The sequence below is a fragment of the Cheilinus undulatus genome, linkage group 14 (genome assembly GCF_018320785.1).
Source record: "Cheilinus undulatus linkage group 14, ASM1832078v1, whole genome shotgun sequence".
Lineage (NCBI taxonomy): Eukaryota > Metazoa > Chordata > Actinopteri > Labriformes > Labridae > Cheilinus > Cheilinus undulatus.
Genome location: NC_054878.1, coordinates 22197669 through 22217540, shown reverse-complemented (window position 1 = coordinate 22217540; position 19872 = coordinate 22197669). Strand labels below are relative to the sequence as shown.

At 40.1% G+C, this 19872-nt stretch overlaps 1 protein-coding gene across 1 annotated transcript in view; it reads left to right on the top strand.

Moving 5' to 3' along the window:
• nbas (NBAS subunit of NRZ tethering complex) overlaps positions 1-19872 on the top strand; it is a 313145-nt gene that overhangs the window by 202090 nt on the left and 91183 nt on the right. Inside the window, exons 45-47 of the mRNA XM_041805537.1 lie at positions 8796-9136; positions 11766-11996; positions 17518-17708. Of these exons, the coding sequence (XP_041661471.1) occupies positions 8796-9136; positions 11766-11996; positions 17518-17708 (763 nt within the window). The remainder of the gene's footprint in view (positions 1-8795; positions 9137-11765; positions 11997-17517; positions 17709-19872) is intronic.

Sequence of the window (19872 nt, the reverse complement as noted above, 5' to 3'; positions counted from 1 at the left end):
GGTAGGGGCGCAGCTTGGTAGCTGCCAGGTTAAAGATTCAGAGAATCTGAAGAAATCGTGGTGGGCAATATTCGATGCTCTTAATCACTCACACTTCCAGAGATCATTGTCTGTCAATACCGTTGGCCCATCCATCCATACATGCAAGTTAAAGATGTACAGAGTATGCACGGAGGAAGCTATTAGTGACCAAGATCCAGTAACTCCTGACACTGGTCAGATGAATCCAAATTTGGAGTTCTTTTTCGAAACCATCATGTGCTTTGGACTGAAGAGGAGAGGGACATTCAGATTGTTTTCAGCCTGCATCTCTGATGATATGGGCTTGCATTAGTACCTGTGGTTTGGGCAGCTTACACATCTGGATAGGAAATATCAATGCTAATATTATATAGAGGTTTGAGAGCAACATACGTATGCTACCATCCAGGCATGCCTGCTGTCCAGACCTTTCACCAATAGAAAACACCTTTCCAAACACTCAAGCATCTGGTCCCCTCACTTCCCAGACTGTTGTTAAAAGAAGAGGGGATGCTACACAGTGGTAAACATGGCCCTGTCCCTGCTTTTTTGAGATGTGTTGCAGCTATCAAATTCAAAATGAGGTAATATTTTCCATAAAATGGTAAAATGTCTCAGTTTCAACATCTGATATGGTTTTGTTTACATTTTACACAGCAACTGAAATTTCTGGGGAATTGAGGTTGTACATGCTCATTAAACAAAATAGAAAAACGTAATCTCAGCCTAATTTCTAGATGGGGTGTAATTCCAGATATTTGAAAATTATATGTGCATTTTTTTCTTTTTGCTCCCCAGATTTTCTCACACAGCTGGCTCTTTTCTAGGAGGAAATATTTACAATTAGTTGAAAGGTTTAATGAGTATCTCAAGCACACTTTTTCTTCTAGTACTTGGATAGTGACGCTTACAATGCCAGTGTTTGAAGCCTTTCCAATTTTCTCTCATATCAGTGTTTACATATCCTAAATGATGATGCAATTTAGAAAATCCTTACTGCTCAACAGCAGTTCAGATAATACTGAATTTAAGAAATCCTCACTTTCATTTGAAATCACTTCTAGTCTGTCATTGTGCAAAGAAATTTTAAAAAATGCCTGGAATTCAAATAGTTAATGCAACTCTTTTGTTTGTGGAAAAGCAGCCCCAAGCATTGCATGTCCAGAAATAAAGTTCAGTGTTTAAAGAGTTGAACATAATCCCTTCTGACGTGATGACTCACATACAGATGTTGACATTCATCCTAGCCTCTAGATATCCACAAGTCACTGTCATGTTTAAAAAGTACAGCAGCTGAATGCCCAAATGTGTGGAGCATTTTTGGCCCTAGATCAAACGAAAAAACTCAGACTTTTCTTGTAAAGACACTTAGAAATTACCCTGTAAACTTATCTGTACGCTGCATGCACCCACAGTGTTTTATCTCTGTCTTAATTTTTCCTTTTCTCTACACCAGTAGTTGTTCTCTCAGCCAGCTCCCACATTTGGTTAAAAAGTATAGAAGAACAGGATTTAAACTAACACTTCTATTAACATTTTCCTGTAAAAAACGATGGAGGCGGTAGACTTTTGGACTATTTGTCAATCCACCTGACACGCACAGGTACTGAAACACTTGCAGCATCACGGCATGATGCCGATTCCACTTAAAATATCCGTGGCAGCACCCTCTCCAAGGACGTCATGTCCAGCTTGTAGCGTGTCAACGGTTCAGCTAGAGCGATCAAACTTGGTTGTGTACGGGCGGAGGTGGTGTCACTTCTTGGTGAAGTTCAGTAAAGGTCAGCCAGGTGTCAGCTGTGTTTTCACGCCTCACTTCCTCCTGCTGCTCCCGATAACACCGCAGCTTTTACGGGTGACACATGTCTCTGTTTAACACACGCACACACAAATCACACACACACATGCACCTCTGAGTCATCCACATCAAGGCTTAAATGCATTTGAATAAATTAACAAAGCTGTCCTTAACTTTTAGCTTATGCTGCATCTGCTACATTTAAGTTTTGCTTGCAAACTCTGACCGTGTCAAAACACCTAATAAAGAGATGACAGCTTAGCCCATATACCAAAGTATCTGCTTAAGTCTCTACATCCTGTACTATACACATGCGGACTGCAATTACAGAAAGTAAATGGATATCCCTCAATATAACAAGTAAGGGAAAACTAAGATTTTTTGGAACAGAAATATATGCTAAAACTTTCAAAACAAAATTGGATTAAACTTCCCTTTATCCAAAAGTTAGGATCCCAAAAGTTAAATTTAAAAACCTGACCTGCAAAACCTGACTACAAACAGTGTAATAAATCTGAGCAAACAGTCTGCTTACAGGGAAAAATCTCTTCCTCCATAAAACATTATAACACAGTAATCATAGCTTACAAACCTCCATTAACCGCGTAAGCTACATATATAATGGAGGTAACGTAGATGCGTTGCTTACTTAGCTAAAGCTAACACATAGCAGCTACAAATGTCTCATATCTACATAGCAAATTTAGCTTTAGCTGTGTTTGCTCAAGCTCATGTTGCTAAATATAACTAAACTATGGATGACATAGCTATGTAGCTAATGTAACCCACAGCTAATGTAGCTAAAGCGTAACTCACAAAGCAGCTATGTAAGCCACTTAGACACGTTATCTGCACAGCTGACTTAGCTTTAGCTAGGTTTAGCTCAGGTTCAGTTAAATGTTTACCTCAGTGTTTACTTCTTATATCCTTGAATTTTTTTAATTGAAGTGCCAAAGCTTACATTACTAAAGCTAACTTAGCTACATCGGCTTATGTTATTACTGTAATCACGTAGCTAGCATAGCTATGTTAGCTTTATGTGAAGGTAACAATAATTATACAGAATTTTATACATGATTTATTCCTGGATTCCTCCTGGATAAATGGTGTCCCAGATGAATGGTCTATGAGAGTGGCCATCACAGATTTACAGCCTGCATTCAGACCCCTCACAATTCAGTTAATAGTAGCTGTAGAAGGTGCTTTCAAAGACAGTGGGTTTCTTTCTTTGTGTCTTTTGTTGACTCTTTTTAAAGTAGCATTCACAAAAAAATATTTTTAAAATGATACTTACACATGGAATTAAGCTAGAAGCAAAAGCTTCATGTTACTGGCTAATTAAAACCTCATCACAAAGAGCCAGCTTTTTAATTAAAACTAGCAGTCAGAAGCATTTTTGCGAACAGTTTCCAACTGTAATGGAATTGCCATTTATACACAATGCAAAAATCAAAAACCCCTGAAATCCTACAAACATATATAATTTGCAAGTAATGTGTTCACATTATTTAAAAAGTTTGCTTGCTAAAGCAATAATTATACAAGTTAGTGGAACTTTCTAATAGTTCAGGCATGAATTTAAATGCAGTCCATTATCATTGTTATTAAGTTTTTGGGGTATTGGTTTAAAAGAAAAGAGGGGAAAAACATGAAAAAGTCTGGTTGACATCTCCTACTTGCAGGTGCTTGGCATGCAATTTTAGCAAACATCAGACTTCTTTGATATTTAAATGTTTATCATAGCCATCCAAAGCTGGAGGGGAAACTATCTGACAAAAATTACAGTACATTTTTTTTCATCTGGGGAACAGTTGGCAGTTAAGATTCATAAGCTATTCAAGACAGAATGCAAATTTGAATGTATTTCTCTTTATTCTGTGATGTACAGTGCATCCGGAAAGTATTCACAATGCTTCACTTTATCCACATTTTGTTATGTCACAGCCTCATTCCAAAATGGAATACACACACACACACACAGACACACACACAACATAACAATAATAATAACAATGTGAAAAAAAGTTTTTTTTTTAATGTTTTCAAATTTGTTAAAAATAAAAAACTAAGACATCATATGTACATAAGTATTCATAACCTTTGCTCAATACTTTGTTGATACACCTTTGGCAGCAATTACAGCCTCATGTCTTTTTGAGTATGATGCCACAAGCTTGGCACACCTATCTTTGGGCAGTTTCACTCATTCCTCTTTGCAGCAACTCTCAAGCTCCATCAGGCTGGATGGGGAACGTCGGTGCACAGCCATTTTCAGGTCTCTCCAGAGATGTTCGAAGGGATTCAAGTCTGGGCTCTGGCTGGGCCACTCAAGGACATTCACAGAGTTGTCCTGAAGCCACTCCTTTGATATCTTGGCTGTGTGCTTTCCTGCTGAAAGATGAACTGTCGCCCCAGTCTGAGGTCAAAAGCGCTCTGGAGCAGATTTTCATCCAGGATGTCTCTATACATTGCTGCATTCATCTGTCCTTCAATCCTGACTAGTCTCCCAGTTCCTGCTGCTGTAAAACATCCCCACAGCATGATGCTGCCACCACCATGCTTCACTGTAGGGATAGTATTGGACAGGTGATGAGCGGTGCCTGGTTTCCTCCAAACATGACGCCTGGCATTCACGCCAAAGAGTTCAATCTTTGTCTCATCAGACCAGAGAATTTTGTTTCTCATGGTCTGAGAGTCCTTCAGGTGCCTTTTGGCAAACTCCAGGTGGCCTGCCATGTTCCTTTTACTAAGGAGTGGCTTCCGTCTGGCCACTCTACCATACAGGCCTGATTGGTGGATTGCTGCAGAGATGGTTGACCTTCTGGAAGGTTCTCCTCTCTCCACAGAGGACTGCTGGAGATCTGACAGAGTGACCATCGGGTTCTTGGTCATCTCCCTGACTAAGGGTCTTCTCCCCTGATCGCTCAGTTTAGACGGGCAGCCAACTCTAGGGAAAGTCCTGGTGGTTCAGAACTTCTTCCATGTAAAGATGATCGAGGCACCTGTGCTCACTGGGACCTTCAAAGCAGCAGAAATTTTTCTGTACCCTTGCCCAGATTTGTGCCTTGAGACAATCCTGTCTCAGAGGTATACAGACAATTCCTTTGACTTCATGCTTGGTTTGTGCTCTGACGTGCACTGTCACCCAAGGGACCTTATATAGACAGGTGTGTGCCTTTCCAAATCATATCCAGTCAACTGAATTTACCACAGGTGGACCCCAATTAAGCTGTAGGAACATCTCAAGGATGATCAGTGGAAACAGGATGCACCTAAGCTCAATTTTGAGCTTCATGGCAAAGGTTGTGAATACTTATGTACACGTGATGTCTTAGTTTTTTTTTATTTTTTATTTTTATAAATTTGCAAAAATTAAAAACAAAACTTTTTTCTCATTGTTATGGGGTGTTATGTGTAGAATTTTGAGGAAAAAAATGAATTTATTCCATTTTGGAATGAGGCTGTAACATAACAAAATGTGGAAAAAGTGAAGCGTTGTGAATACTTTCCGGATGCACTGTATGTGGCTGTTGACCTCCTTATGACTGTGAACTTTTGCTGTCCAAAGTGTTTTGTTTTAGTAGCTTCATTTTGAGTCAGTTTTAGACATGGATTCCTTTAGAAGGTCATGAAAAGGCATCACTGTTAATCCGAGTCTGTTCCATTACCAGCTAAAAACTTCTCACAGGAAGTTTGACTTTGAGAAAGTTGTCTTGTACTGGTTCTTGAATTTGGGCTCTGCCTGCTCTGGGTTTGTTAAAATTAGATTGACCTATATTAACTAAAATAATAACAAGCCTTCAGAGGTGTTTAGATCAAACTGTGCAACAATATGTTTCCTCACTCTGAAAAATTAAGCATTTTTGGGGGAGGGGTCATCTGAGTATACTTGAATCCAAAATTTAGGTTAATTTCATTGGTGTGATCTAGGGATGGCTAAATTTGGATATCAGATTATTCAGCATGCCCTGCTACCTCCTATTCCTCTCCTTTCCCCTCTTGGAAAGTGTGTGTTGTGGTCCATGGTGTAAAGTACAAGAAACAAGACATATCAAAAAGACAGGATAAAACAAGCATGTTTTAATGAGTTTCATGGACTTTTTGAACTTTACTTCCAGGAACACATTTATAACTCACTAAAAAGGCTCAGCGACATTTTTGTCATTTCATCAGTTGAGAACCACTGCAGTAGATCATGTCAGCCAATCAAATTAATGCATTTCACTCATACTTCATATAGGTGGGGAAATACTTTTTCCTTGTGACTCATAAAAGCAGGGAAATTACAGGTGTTGATGTTAATGATAATATTTCCTTTTTATTATGTGCTCCAGTAAGCCAGTGAGCAGAGAGAACTACAGAGCTCTGGAACTTACTTTTATGAATTGTTAATTGTAAAGATTATTGGTTCAATATACAGTAAACTGCTTGCCTGCTATAAAACAGGTCTATAAAAACAGAAAGTTAGAAAAATAGACGAGAGACAAAGAAAGAAAGGGGATGCCAAAGAAAGTCAGTTGCTGTTACTCTAACACCCTGAGCATAACGAAGAATCAAAAACTACCAGCTGTGGTTGTGCTAAGGAGAAGGAAACTGTCTATTAAAACCACTTTTAACACACAAACAAGCATAAATATTTCCAACATTAATAAGGATTATTACTCATGCATTAAAACACATATTGACTTTGTGACTCAAAACTTAACACCATGTGTATTGCTTCTTCACACTGAGATCACAAACACCGCTAAACTTCACCCACACATTGACACCTTGTAGCAGATCTGACACACAGGCTGTTGTAGAATCTCAAGGGCTCACAACTTTCTACGAACACTCTCTCAAACTCTAAGACAAACACTCTCGCTCAAAATGACTCATTTACAGTCATCAGCATAGACCCATTTCTGAGGCATTCAGGCGGCATAGAGGCAGGTGGTGTGTGTCCAATATTCATCACAATTTCAGACACGGCACCAGGTGACTGTCTGAGTGGGCTCTCCAGAGGAAGGGGATGAGATGCTGCTTGGGTGTGGAGGAGACAGAGGCAGAGAGAGAGAGAGAGAGAGAGAGAGGGAAAGTACACGTGTTAGTGCGTGTAACTCTTATCTGCGGTTTAAGTGTCCATCAGGGCCCGTCTGGAGGTATTGTGTATGTGTAGTCAAAGTTTTGTATGCGTGGGTGTGTATTTGAGGGATTCCGAGCAACGTTGACAGCACCCTCCCCACAGGCAGACCCGTGTTAAATATTTAAAGCCCAGACAGACTGTGGTGTTGCCACAGTAATGTGTCTGTCTGATGGAGCTGGAGACGGAGAGCACGCCACTTGCTTTTTACTCACTCACACACAACAACACCCACAACCACACCCACACGGAGCACGCTGCAGGGAGAGGAGATGTAATGCACACAGACAGCTCCACAAACTGTACATGTTTGCATGCACAGACAGACAGACAGCAGCACTTCCACATGTAGGCCACATGCAATCTTTGGAGTTCACATCCATCTCTTTACTTTGCTCTGTGCCATCCTCATTACCGTCATGTAATGGAATATTGAACATCCTCTGCATATCTAATCACTGTAATTATCCTGCAAGTGCTGCATGTTTAGCACTTATCATGTAAGAATAGAAATGTGTGGTATGTGCTGAATGCATGATATGAAGTGCTTACAAAGAGACCTTTCTTGTAAAGTGGCACTTTGTGAACACTTAAATGTTGAATATGCAGTAGTGTGTTTACTGGACTATACAGCTATCATGTCCTCCCTTAGCAAGTGTTATGTTTAGTTTGATCCTGCATATGAAAGCAGAAACTTGAAAAACTGCAGAAAGGAGCACTTGCAGGTATAAAAAAAAAGTTTATGCTAGAGGTGCTCTTTGGAAAGGGATGTTCCAAGGTAGATTTATTCCCATTTGATTGACACAAATTATAATTAGAATTCTATACATTCTGGCATCCAACTTTACACTGTAATATTGCTAAGTTGCTTTCCAGAATATTGCAACCTAGTCACAGAAATTTCAATAACTTCTGAACCATAAATTTTAGCCGCTTTGATTTTTTTTCCCCTCTGGAGGCCTGCCATTGTGCCGTTCTAATGATGTTATCCATACTTTTGTAGCCCTTACGAATGCTTGCTCTAGCAAGCCTGGAACTTGGAGCATTTAAGATTAAATCCACACCAGTTAATCCAATATTGAATATCTTTTGATCTGTTTTTTAATCATTTTTCAATCATTTCTGCCACTAGCAGCATTCTGTCTGCCTTATGGCCACTGACAACAAATGCTTTGTCAAACTGCGCATGTTTTCACTCCAATTTTCAGAGCTATTCAGGAGATGGCCTGAATAGCTCTGCATAGAGAGAAAGAGACAGAGAACCCGTGATGTGGCCCTTTGTGTCACTGCAAAAGGAACTGCTTTGAATAATTGCATAACTTCGGTCAAATCAAAGTAGCAAAAGGACTTCTTTGTAAAAATGTTAATATTACTTTTTGTCACAGAATGATTATTTTTCACTTTTTGGTCACCAAACCATAGGAGAACAAGTTTGTGCTGAAAAAATGTCTTAGATATTATTGTTTCTGTCCGTCACTTATACAAATCGTGGAGTTTTGATTTCTGTTTTTTTTTTTTTTTTTGTCTTTATAGTCCCATAAATTTTTAAAACTTGAAGTGCCATTGCACACATATTCTTTATAAAATTCTTGTTCTTATCCATATAAAATAATTGCTGTATCTCATGTTATAGTCTCTTTAGTTGTTGTATAGCTGTTGCATAACATGTAGAAACTCCCCCAGCACACTTGACTCAAGGCAAGTCTACGTGTGTTACTGACCCAGTAGCTTAGCCCTCACAGTTGAACTCTTGCCAAAGGGGCTCACATTCTAACTTTTTTACTTGATCATTTAAATCTCAAATTCAGCATAAAAATATTTTCTAACATTTCCTGTTTCTTTTTCTTGCAGGTTTGAACTACCGAAAGCTGACTGATGAATCATCTGATCCCCTTGATACTTTACAACCCGTCCTCACTAGTCAAAACGTTCTGTCCATCTCCAAACTTGCAAACCGACTGCCTATGCCTGGAAGGGGAGGGGCCACTGTCTCCCCCAGTGCAGTCCATGCAGTGTGGCTGCAGAAGCTCTTCTGGAATGGAGACCCCCAGCTGCTGAAGAGACCTCCGCAGAGTGACCAGGACTATCTCCATGCTTATGACACCTGTGCCAAATTCCTGGACAGGCTGGTCCCTGCTGATGCTGTGCACTTCCTGGATAACATCACGTTCACATCGGATGCAGCAGAACATGTAAGCCTGATTTTTTTATTTTTTATTTTTTATTTTTATTTTTTGTCCATATACCCAACTGTAGGATGAATACGGAGGAGTAGGAGACCATTTGTAATTGCAGCACAGAAGGTAGTTTTTTCCAGGCAGCCACCCAGACAGGATTCATATTATCTCAAAGGAAGGATTGTGGGGATTTCTCCTCACTACATCAAACTGTCATATCCCTCACTGTGTTCTCATCATTGTCTGACCGCTCGTCTCTCACTCCCAAGGCCCAGTTTTTGGAAAGTCTAAAACCCTCTTTCTAGTTTTAAATATATTATTACGCTCAAGTCCACACTCTGTCGCCTCAGAGCACATACCAGTCATGATTTATAAAAGAAATTATAAAATTGCTCGAGAAATGTCAGCCTCATAATTACAGCACTCTGAAAAATTGTCCTGCAGAGGGCTGTGAGTGCCTCAGAGCACCTTATCAATACAAGCCTGCTGATTTTTTTTTTCTTTTTCATACTGGCATACTGCCACCCCAGCGCCTCTGCAGGCCCTTTTCCCTTTTTCTTCTACTTTTGTCTTATGAACCGTCTATTTCCTGGCTAGTCTGAGAGAGCTAATTGATCCCTCTCCACTTCAGAGCCAATTAAACTCCAATTCCCAGCAGGCACTGTTTTCCCACTGTGCTTTTTAACATGCAGATTAACTCTCAGAAACGTAGTCTCCTCTTTTCACCCTCATCTTCTCTCTTCCTGTTTTCCTATCCTTTTGAACTCTCAAAGGGGATTTCTTCACCCCTTTCACTGTTGGGGATGTATCTAACCTTTCACACCCTCAATGCCCCCTAATGATAAATTGATCCATTACCCACAAGGGGAAGTGATGGGAGCTATCTACTACTAAATATTTTGAAATGGGCACAGATAGGGTTGACATTATCCCCTTTCTGAAGCATTGATCTTAGAAAAAACATCCTCAATGGGTCTGTTTCAATAGTCTTTTTTGCTTAGGAAGGTTTCTAACTGAGGGAAATGACCCAGAACCATTTAAATGTGTTTACATTGTCTTTAGTATCCTGGCCTTATCCCAGTGTTGATCATATTTGGGATACTATGTTTAAACGTGCCCTGAAAACCCTGATTATTCATATCCCTGCGTACATGAGAAAAACTAGTATGCTGGTTTCTGATTCCTACATCTAATATACGCAACCCTCTTTGGTGTTTTTTTTTTTTTTTTTTTATTTTCACAACACAAGCCATGGCGATTTTGGCATCTGAGAAAAATGAGACCACCATGGATTATTTTGTTCTTAGCACTTATAAATGCTAACAACTACAAAAGGCCACATTGACACCCTGTCTTAGTAGAGGAAATGTTTTTGCACTTCTTCTGACAGGGCCCTGGCACAAGTTTTATCCACCAACAAGATCCAATGTATGTCAACTACAACAGTGCCTTACTGTCAAGCTCAGGTTACTATTGGAGCTGTCCATGCTTGCTGCCTCATTTTGTGTGATTGCTCTGTTTGGCCCAGAGCAAATGTGACAGACAGAGAACATTTGTCTAGTCACCTTCTGAGAATTTTTGAGAAGTCCTGCCCCTCCCAAACACCTTGTATGGGAGCTTTCCCAGATGAATGTGAAATACATCCATGCAGTGGATATATGAAACAGTGGCGTGTCAGGTTACAACCTGGGGAGACCCAGGCATCATGATCAATGGTGTTTATGTTTAATTCACGGCATTAAACAGTGCGAAGAATGCACTGAAAGATAGATGCGCATTGTCCCATCAATGGTATTTGTAGTTTTTATTTAAATGGCCTGATTAGATCTGCAACGGCCCAGTTTTTCTCTTGCACGTGACACTCTAAAACGGGTCTCATTGCATCACAAATCTTTGGTCTGAACTTGGCTCTCTTCAGACCTTTCCTTGACCCTGTGACGTTTTTCACTGAGATCAAGGAAAAGTGGATAGGAAAGGATTATTTTTTGGAGTTTTTGAAAAGACCCCAGGTTTCAAACCTTCCCAGGGCTTAAATAAAACAATGTGCACCACACATACACATTTACACACTTACTCTTGAAAGGAATTTTGGGTAACTCCATTTGAGTGATCACCCAGTCCTGGCTGAGAAAAGTGCTGTCAGCCTGAGTTAGCGATATCTAGCAAATGCAGACGTATAAGTAGCATGTGTCTGAGTGTGTGGCTGAGGTAGCTTGAAATGTGAAGTTGGATGATTTTGAAGCGTCTTTATTGTGTGTGTGTGTGTGTGTGTGTGTGTGTGGCTTTCATTGCCTCTGTGCTTGCATGCGAGAGTGTAAAAAAAAAAAAAAACATACAGCCAAAGGCTCTCTTTTCCCTCCTGTGGATGGTAAACCTGCTCTCTCTGCATAGAATCAATTACACCAGGCTGGCAGCTATGATCTGTCTCGCTTACACATAATACTGTGGTTCCTGTTGGTGTTTTGGCTCAGATAAATTAGGTTATACCTGCCTCTCTTCGACATGTTAACTTTGAAATGAACGTTCATAACCCGTGCATCTTTTTTTCCTCCCCTCTCTTTGCTTGATTTGACCCCACCGCCTCCCCAATTTTCTCCTCCTCCCTCTCTTTCTACTCCATCCATCCATCCTATTTCATCCCCAGCTGAGCATCCAGGCGAGGTCGGAGGTGATAAAGCGAGCCACCAAAGCTCTGCGCCAGCTGGGGGAGAAGAGCAAAAAGAGAGGAGGCAATGGTGGTGGCGGCACTGAGCAGGAAGGGCCCGACCCAGCAGGGATGACTTTTGATGAGGCTCAAGCACATCTGCAGCAATCACAAGCCCACCTGGACACCTTGAGCCATGACTTCATTCTGTCACTCAAAGACAGCCTGCAGGTAGACCACAGCTGCCACACACTTGAGCCCATTTTTATTTCTTTACAGGGACAAGTCCTCTGTCTGTTGAGGTGTGGTAAGGATTTGCTTAAAAGAACACACAGTAGCGATTTCACATCCTTCAATGTAAATGTCAAGGAGTGTGGACTTTCAGGTCGCCTGCTGTAGCGATTAGTAGGGCTTTAGCATACACTATGTCAAGTGAGAGGATCACAGCAAGATGTTGTAAATTATATGCAGCTTAAATCTTGTGGCTTTGTATAGATATGGCCATAAATTTAATTACCAATTATAAGAATCCCTTCCCTTTTTACAAGACTAACTTTAAGAAAAAAACTTTTTAATGAGCAAGTCTTGGTTTCTAAAGAAAACAATTTTATCTGAAAAAAAGACAACGCAAACACATTAAGTACAACTAGGTAGACTGTTACTCTTCACACCATTTAAATCCTGATTTTAACATCTTTTTAGATTAAATGAAATAGATGGCACATCTCTGTATTTTCCACACAATGACAGCATGGTGGCACCAATAGGCAGTGGGGGTTGGCTGGGGTGGGGATCATCTGTTTATTTTATTTCTCTCCTCTCTTTATAAACACAGACACAGTAGTAGTACCTGCTTTCATTCACTTTTCATTCCCTAGAGCATTTATGAGGTCAGGCGCTGATGTTGGACGAGAAAGCCTGGCCTGCAATCTTCATCCCAGTACATCCCAAAGGTGCTCAATAGGTCAATAGGTCAGGGCTCTGTGCAGGCCAGTCAAGTTCTCCCACACCAAACTCATCAAACCATGTCTTTGAAATTATTGCTTTGTGCACTGGAGCACAGTCATGTTGGAAAAGAAAAGGGCATTCCCCAAACTGTTGCTGCAAAGTTGGAGGCATAGCATTGTCCAGAATGTCTTGGTATGCTGAAGCACTGAGATTGCTCTTCACTGGAGATTCCAACTACTCCACAGTCCAGTGTCAGAGTGCTTTATATCACTCAATCCAACACTTGGTGATATGAGGCTTGCATGCATCTGCTAGGCCATGGAACCTATTCCATGAAGCTCCTGTCGCAGTTTTTGTGCTTACATTAATGCCAGTGGAAGTTCAGAACTCTTCAGTTATGGCATCAGCAGAGCATTGGTGACTTTTGCACACCATGCATGTAGCAGTCATTGACCCCACTCTGTGTTTTTTTTTTTTTTTTTTACAAATTTTTATTTTTGGGCCTTTTCATGCCTTTATTGGATAAAGGAAGGACAGTGGAGAGACATGTGATAAAGGTAAAGGGCCACTGGCTGGATTCAAACCCGGGCTACCCACATACATGGGTAGCGCCTTAAACCACTTGACCCTCTGCGCACCCCCCCCCCCCCCCCCATGTTTTTACATTGTCTTCTGCTTTGTGGCTGATTTGCTGTTGTTCCCAAACGCTTCCACTTTCTTATAATATCACTTACAGTTGACTATGGAATATCCAACAGGGATATAATTTCACAGACTGTCTTTGTGCAAGGTGGCATCCATCACAGTACCACGCTTGAAGTCACTGAGCTCTTCACAACGACACATTTTGTATCACAAATAGCAAACAGGGACAGCATCCCTAGGTGCTTGATTTTATAAATCAGTGGCATAAAGTCTGATTGAAACACCTGAATTCAATAATTAACAGTTGTGGCCGTACATGTATGTGGTTTGGTGGATTTTCTTAGCACAGCTTAATCCAAAAGAGGCACTTTGCTTTGTTTATGTGAGGTCTAAAGTATTGGATAAAATACAGTTAATTCTCTAACCTCACATCAGTGCTGCCTTTGCACACTGTTTGTCCATTTTATAATTTTATATTATAAATTTTATATTATATTTGCAACTGTATAATGTTCCTGAAACTGCAGAAATATCAACATTTCTGATGCTATTTTAACAAAGTCTTCAAACATTTTTTGAGCTGCAAGAAATTGGATTGGTTGGTGGGGTTGGTGGGAGGAGTTTATTAATTGGTTATTTGAGATTACTGGTGCTGGAAAGAAACAGTGGACTCTATAGTGCCATGACTGAGCAATTAAATTTAACATTCAACACTGGCGTGAAATTATTTATAATAATGAAATATTACACACTGTTGTCCCTCTCTATACTGGTAACTGGACATGTGTGTTTCTTGTTGATAAATAACAAACACATCCTTAAATACACACACAGTCATCCTGTTCCCTTGGCTGATCACCCTGGATAGAGGTACAGATTGTGGATACTTTTCTGTTGTTGCTTGTATGTTTCATTATGTTTGATTTGTTTATATGTGTATATATTTGTATTCCTGTGTTTTTCCTGCTTGACTAAGCCATTCCTAGCCTCATAGATACCAGTTAGGGTCACACTGATATAAAACTGAGGGTTCATGTTTCAAATCAGTGCTGCTGTAAGGCTGTACAGACAGTATGTACACCATGTTGTATCTCATTAACCAAAGTCACACTGACTTACCCTCTGCCATCTCCCTGTGACTGTGTGTGCAAAATGTATACAGGGCTAGAGAGAGAGGATGTTTGGCGAAGTGGATGTTGCTATGCAACCCCAAGGCAGCAAACAAATGGTCATTTATGCCACCAACACATCTCTTCATATATTGTTCAGACCATGTTTCATTTGTATTTAAAGCATCCATCTTCTATTGAAGCAAGAAGATAGAGTATCATTTGGCAGAGCTACGTAGGCGAAGGCCACAGGTACAAACACACACACACTCAAGCCTTTAGATTATAACTTCCTCTCTACCGGTGCAGGAAGCAATCTTATCCTTGGAGACAGATAAAAAGGATATAAGAACCAGCAAAGGGCAGATAGGTAGAAAAAAGATGGATGGAAGCAGCCCTGTAGCCTCTGTTTGGCTACACCGTGGTCATTTATCAGCCGTGTATGACCAGCTGCTGGGAATCGTAGAGGAATCCACCACAGGCCCCTTGACCTGCCATGAGGACAGCAAATTACACACTGCAGATATTGTGCGTCAGTGTCCACAAGAATAGCTGATGAAACTTGACGGCACTATGGTTCACTTTTTCCCAGGAAACAAAGTGTATAAGTTAGCACAGTTCTGTCTGTAAACCACCCTATGTATCATTTTTAACATTTACAATGAATCAAACACTATTGTAATACTGTAGCATGCAAATTTTCATCTAATGTTTTCTAAAAAGAAAAATAATTTGGGTACATTTATCATACTTAGTGGGCAGCTCAAAGAGATGAAATGATGGGGAGGGAGCTGTTCAGTGAAACTTTTAATTCCATTTTTAATGGTACCAGACTTTAAAAAAAAAAAAAAAATCTATAAAATGATTGATTGAGGGCCTTCGTCTGCTAAGGTTGCTGGTGGCACAAGGGCACACAGACTTCTTAAATGTCAATGATTTCTTCAGCCCCCCCCCCACCCAAGATTCATGCGTTGGATTTCCTCTCAGTTCATGATCACACCATCTACAAAAATAATCTGGTTCGTTTCCGGTGTTGCAAATCATACTCCTAATAAATGTCAACCCCAAAACACAGCCAAGGGGCATTCCTGTTACATGCCCAAACCACCTCATTAAGCAACTCTCAGCAAACACAGACGACCAGAGGAGACGCTTTTTCTCTTCCTCTTGTATTTTCAGTCTCTCTGTGAGCATCCTTATTATCGCCAGTAATGATTGAAAAGGAGTATTGAGAGCTGGGTTTGTATCTCAAGTGTCTAACTGACAGTATAACTCTCAATCTTTAATGTCTTACAGCAGAAAAACCAGCCCCTATCCTCTTCATTTGGTGGCAGATAGAGTACACCTGTCCTGAAAGATGACCATTGACTCAGTCTTGACTCTCAGCTGAAATCATCAGTGAACATTGCATATAAAAAGCAGTTATACCACCAAAATGTCACTTAAACACTCTCCTGCTTGACCCCTTTGATTTCCTGCTAGTTAATATTTTATAAGTATGATATATTGACTTCCAAGAATGCATTTATCATATGAATTTCAAAAAAGCTCAGGCTGGCGTATCCTGCCAGTTAATATTTTAAAAAGAAGAGAAAACCTTTTTTTCGCTAAGCTTAATGCATAGAATGCCAGTTCCTTTGACAGTGTTATCAGTCAGTTGCAGGGATGACATACAGAGACAAGCATTTTTTTCTTTGTTTAAAGATTTTTGGGGGCTTTTTTGCCTTTATTCATGGACAGCTGAAGAGAGACGGGAAATTTGAAATGATTGGTAGGTTATTGGTGTTGGGTCTTTGTAGACAACATATGAATTACTACGTTCCAGACCTACTTTCTTTGTGAACTCTCTGTGACAGCCAGTAAACCCATAAATCCCTACGCAGGGGGTAAAGAACACACAAAGTATGACTATGACTGTACTGGTCAGAAAATGACAAGCTTCAGTTTTAAGTAGAAATTGTAAACTCATTTATTTCATATTGGAAATTTTGCTGTATATATGTACATATGTGGCAAAAGTCCCTTTATTTAAGCTGAAAGAAGATTGATCTGGATTAAAAATAGGTTCTTTCACTTTAAAGAAGTATCTTACTAAAAGAATTGAATACCATTTTCCCTTTGTGACTTGTGAGAGACTTTTGAACATCCAAAACAAAACTATTATGAGTTGGCACTTGATGACTAAAAGTTGAAAGACTGATTTCCCCTGAATAATAACAAAAACAAAAATGCTCCCCAAGCTATGTGTTATGAGCATAATGGTGCATCTACTTTTGTCAAAACTTGTCACTGATTTTCACCTCTTTCATTAAAGTAGCTGCAGCTAGGTTTACCCACAGTTTCTTGTCCATTGAATGGGAAGGTGGCTCTAACAGTCAGCCTCTGGAAGTCGATTCATTGAGACACATGTTATTAAGCAGTTCTTTTGCTGTCTCAAAATGTATAAGCTATCATCTGATGATGATGCATCCTCTGGGAATGATGGTCAACATGTAGGGGCTTCCATTGTTGCCGGTGGTGTTTGTGGTGAAGGATTCCCGGCCTTGACTCTTCCATGTGTTGCCATGTTTATAGTCCAATGAACAAATTAAGAACTCCAGACCCAGCTGCCATCCTAACCAGACCTAGGTTTATTTTGAAAGGTGCTTCTAACAGCACAGGCTTTGGTGCTTTTATTACTACTTGTTCTAAATGGTGGAGCTTATCTTTCCTTTGCAGTAGCAATTATAGCTGCAAAGACGGTCCCATACCAACAAATTTGTCCTGAATCGGTACATCTGACACTTCTCAGCTAATCAGATTCTTACTCCAGACAACTGTGAATGAACACTGTGGTGAAATACATGGAGAAGTCAGCTGACAGGACAGTCTCAGAAAAGCAGCAGGAAGAATAATGTGTTAAAGAAAACAGACATGGTGTCCTACAATTAAAGAGAAGAAAGGGCTTTTTAGTCCGTAGACCTGTATTTTTCCATGTAATATTTTTCTTGTTAGATAAAAAACAAAAAGGAATGCAATATCATCACTCTAGCATTTTTTCTGTCTTCCAGGACTACAGTCAACTCTATGATCTGTCCCGATCTGAGAAGTCAAAGATCCATGAGCTAGCAGTCACCATGGCAACAGATGGACAGCCTCTGGAGCGCATTGGAGAGCTTCTTTGTGTGGCTGTCGGACCCCTCGACCTGTCCATCAAGACTGTGCTCAGAGATGCCATCGAAAGAGTGGTTTCTGCACTACGGTACTGTTTTTCTTCCTTTTTTGTTATATTTTTAAAGTTAGCAAGCAGCATATCTTAACATCTTAAGTGGTTACAAAGCAATTTTATTTTATTTTTTTAACCAATGATTCTGTTGGAGTACGCCTTCGACTTAGATGAGATAATTAATATGACTCATGTCTGTGCTCTGACTCTTCAGCTGGAGCAAGGGAGTCATTATACTAGTGGGGTATTATAGAGAGATAAAGTATGTTCTTCTTGTAAAATTAGCTTCAGTTGCTACTGTAGATTCCTACAACAATTATTACACTGTTTAAAGAAAAGATTTCTTATATTTTTGTTTAAAGGTGTTTACCCACACTTAGGGCGATGCAAATAAAGGTTAGGAAACTGCAAATATTAGTCCTAACATGAAGGTCTTTTGAGTTTTTTTTCCCTATTCACTGCTCTCTGTTCCCTCCTGGTCTGTGCACAACAGTGTATCAGAGGTGCTTTATTTCTCTGTGTAGTGACTTTGTTGAACACCGCTCCCTCTTTAGCTGAGTTGGCCAGGTGGGAGGGCCAACTTTCACTCATTCTGTAGATTCAAAAATCAAGATAATAATAATGGAAATAAGCACCCACCAGAGGTTAGCTATAGGGTGGGAGGACTCAGATGTTTGTGTTACAGGAATGGGGAGAGGAGAGGAGTAATTTAGGGAGGCGATCACAGCACTGAGTGTGTGGATAGGTCTCAATAAGGCTTGCACATCTGGACACTGTACTTTTACTCCATTGTTCTTTACAAAACTGTTGAGGCTCTGTCAGGTGTGTGAAAATCCCTTTTTGAGTTCAGACACAATTTCTCCGTTGGATTGAGGGCTGGGCTTTGACTTGGCCACTCCAGAACATTCACCTTGTTGTGTTTAAACCATTTCTGAATAGCTTTCACTGTACGCTTCTGGTGGAGGGTCTTGCTGGAACATACGTTTTCTCCCAAGTCATTGTTCTCTTACAGACTGAATAAGATCATCCTCCAGGGGTTTCCTGTGAATTGTTTTTCATTTTACCCTCTACCTTACAAGCCTGCCAGGGCTGACTGCCAAGAAGCATCTCCACAGCATGATGCCACCACCATGCTTCACAGTGGGGTGTTGTATGGTCATGTGAAGCATTTGGTGTCCACCAAACATAGCAGCTTGTCTGATGGCCACAAAACACCATTTTCTCATCAGCCCAAACAACTTTCTTCCACTTGACCACTGAGTCTCCCACATGCCTTTTGGTAAACACTAGTCGAGATTTAACAAGTTTTCTTCAACATTAGCTGTCTCTTTGCCACTCTTTCATAAAGCTCTGCATACAACAGTTGTATACCAATATAAAAACACACTGGTATTTTTAACAAAATTAAATATTTTACATTGCAACAAAGATACCCTCTCTATTTTAATGGATATAAATTGAAAGTGCTTAATAACTGTGAGAAGATTGTTCATAAGCACACCATCCTCTACTACAGGAGTCAGAACACTTAAAATTCTACACCAGCCTCTGTTGTTGGTGTTGCATGCATGTTGGCCCTCTGTAAGCCCTAAGGCATTCAGAAGCCTGTAAATAATATCATGATAGGGTTGAGAAAATAATAGTGTGGTCTGTGCACTAAACATACTACTCTGTTTCACAAACACTAACGGAGGAATGAAGAAAATCTACTTGTCAGTTAAGTACATTTATTTCTGTAGTCCCTTATTTTAATCTACTTTAAATTCACGCTTTGTCAAACTACATTATCATCTACATGTGTATTTTTTTTTCAGACAAGTTGGATCAAGAGCTCTATCTTTATCCACCTCTAAAAGGAGCTTTATGATGTTTGTTCTTAAATATTGAAGGCCACCCAAACAAACCTCCTACTGCCTATCCCTCTCGGTTGTTATCTGAAAATACACCCATACATAGGTCCACTTTGGGATCGGCATGTTGCTGGGGGGAAAAGCACTGTCAAAACAAATGCCTGAAGTGTAGAATTGGATCTACAGTTGCTGCCTGTGGGAGTTGGACTCACAGCTTTTTATTGGTGTCTTCTTGCTCCTTGCACTGAATGCAGAGAGCGATGATTCAGCCCGACATGTGTACAGAGGTGCTATATTTTAATGGCCATGGGAAAAACATGGATATTTTTACAACTTAGAATCCAAGGAAA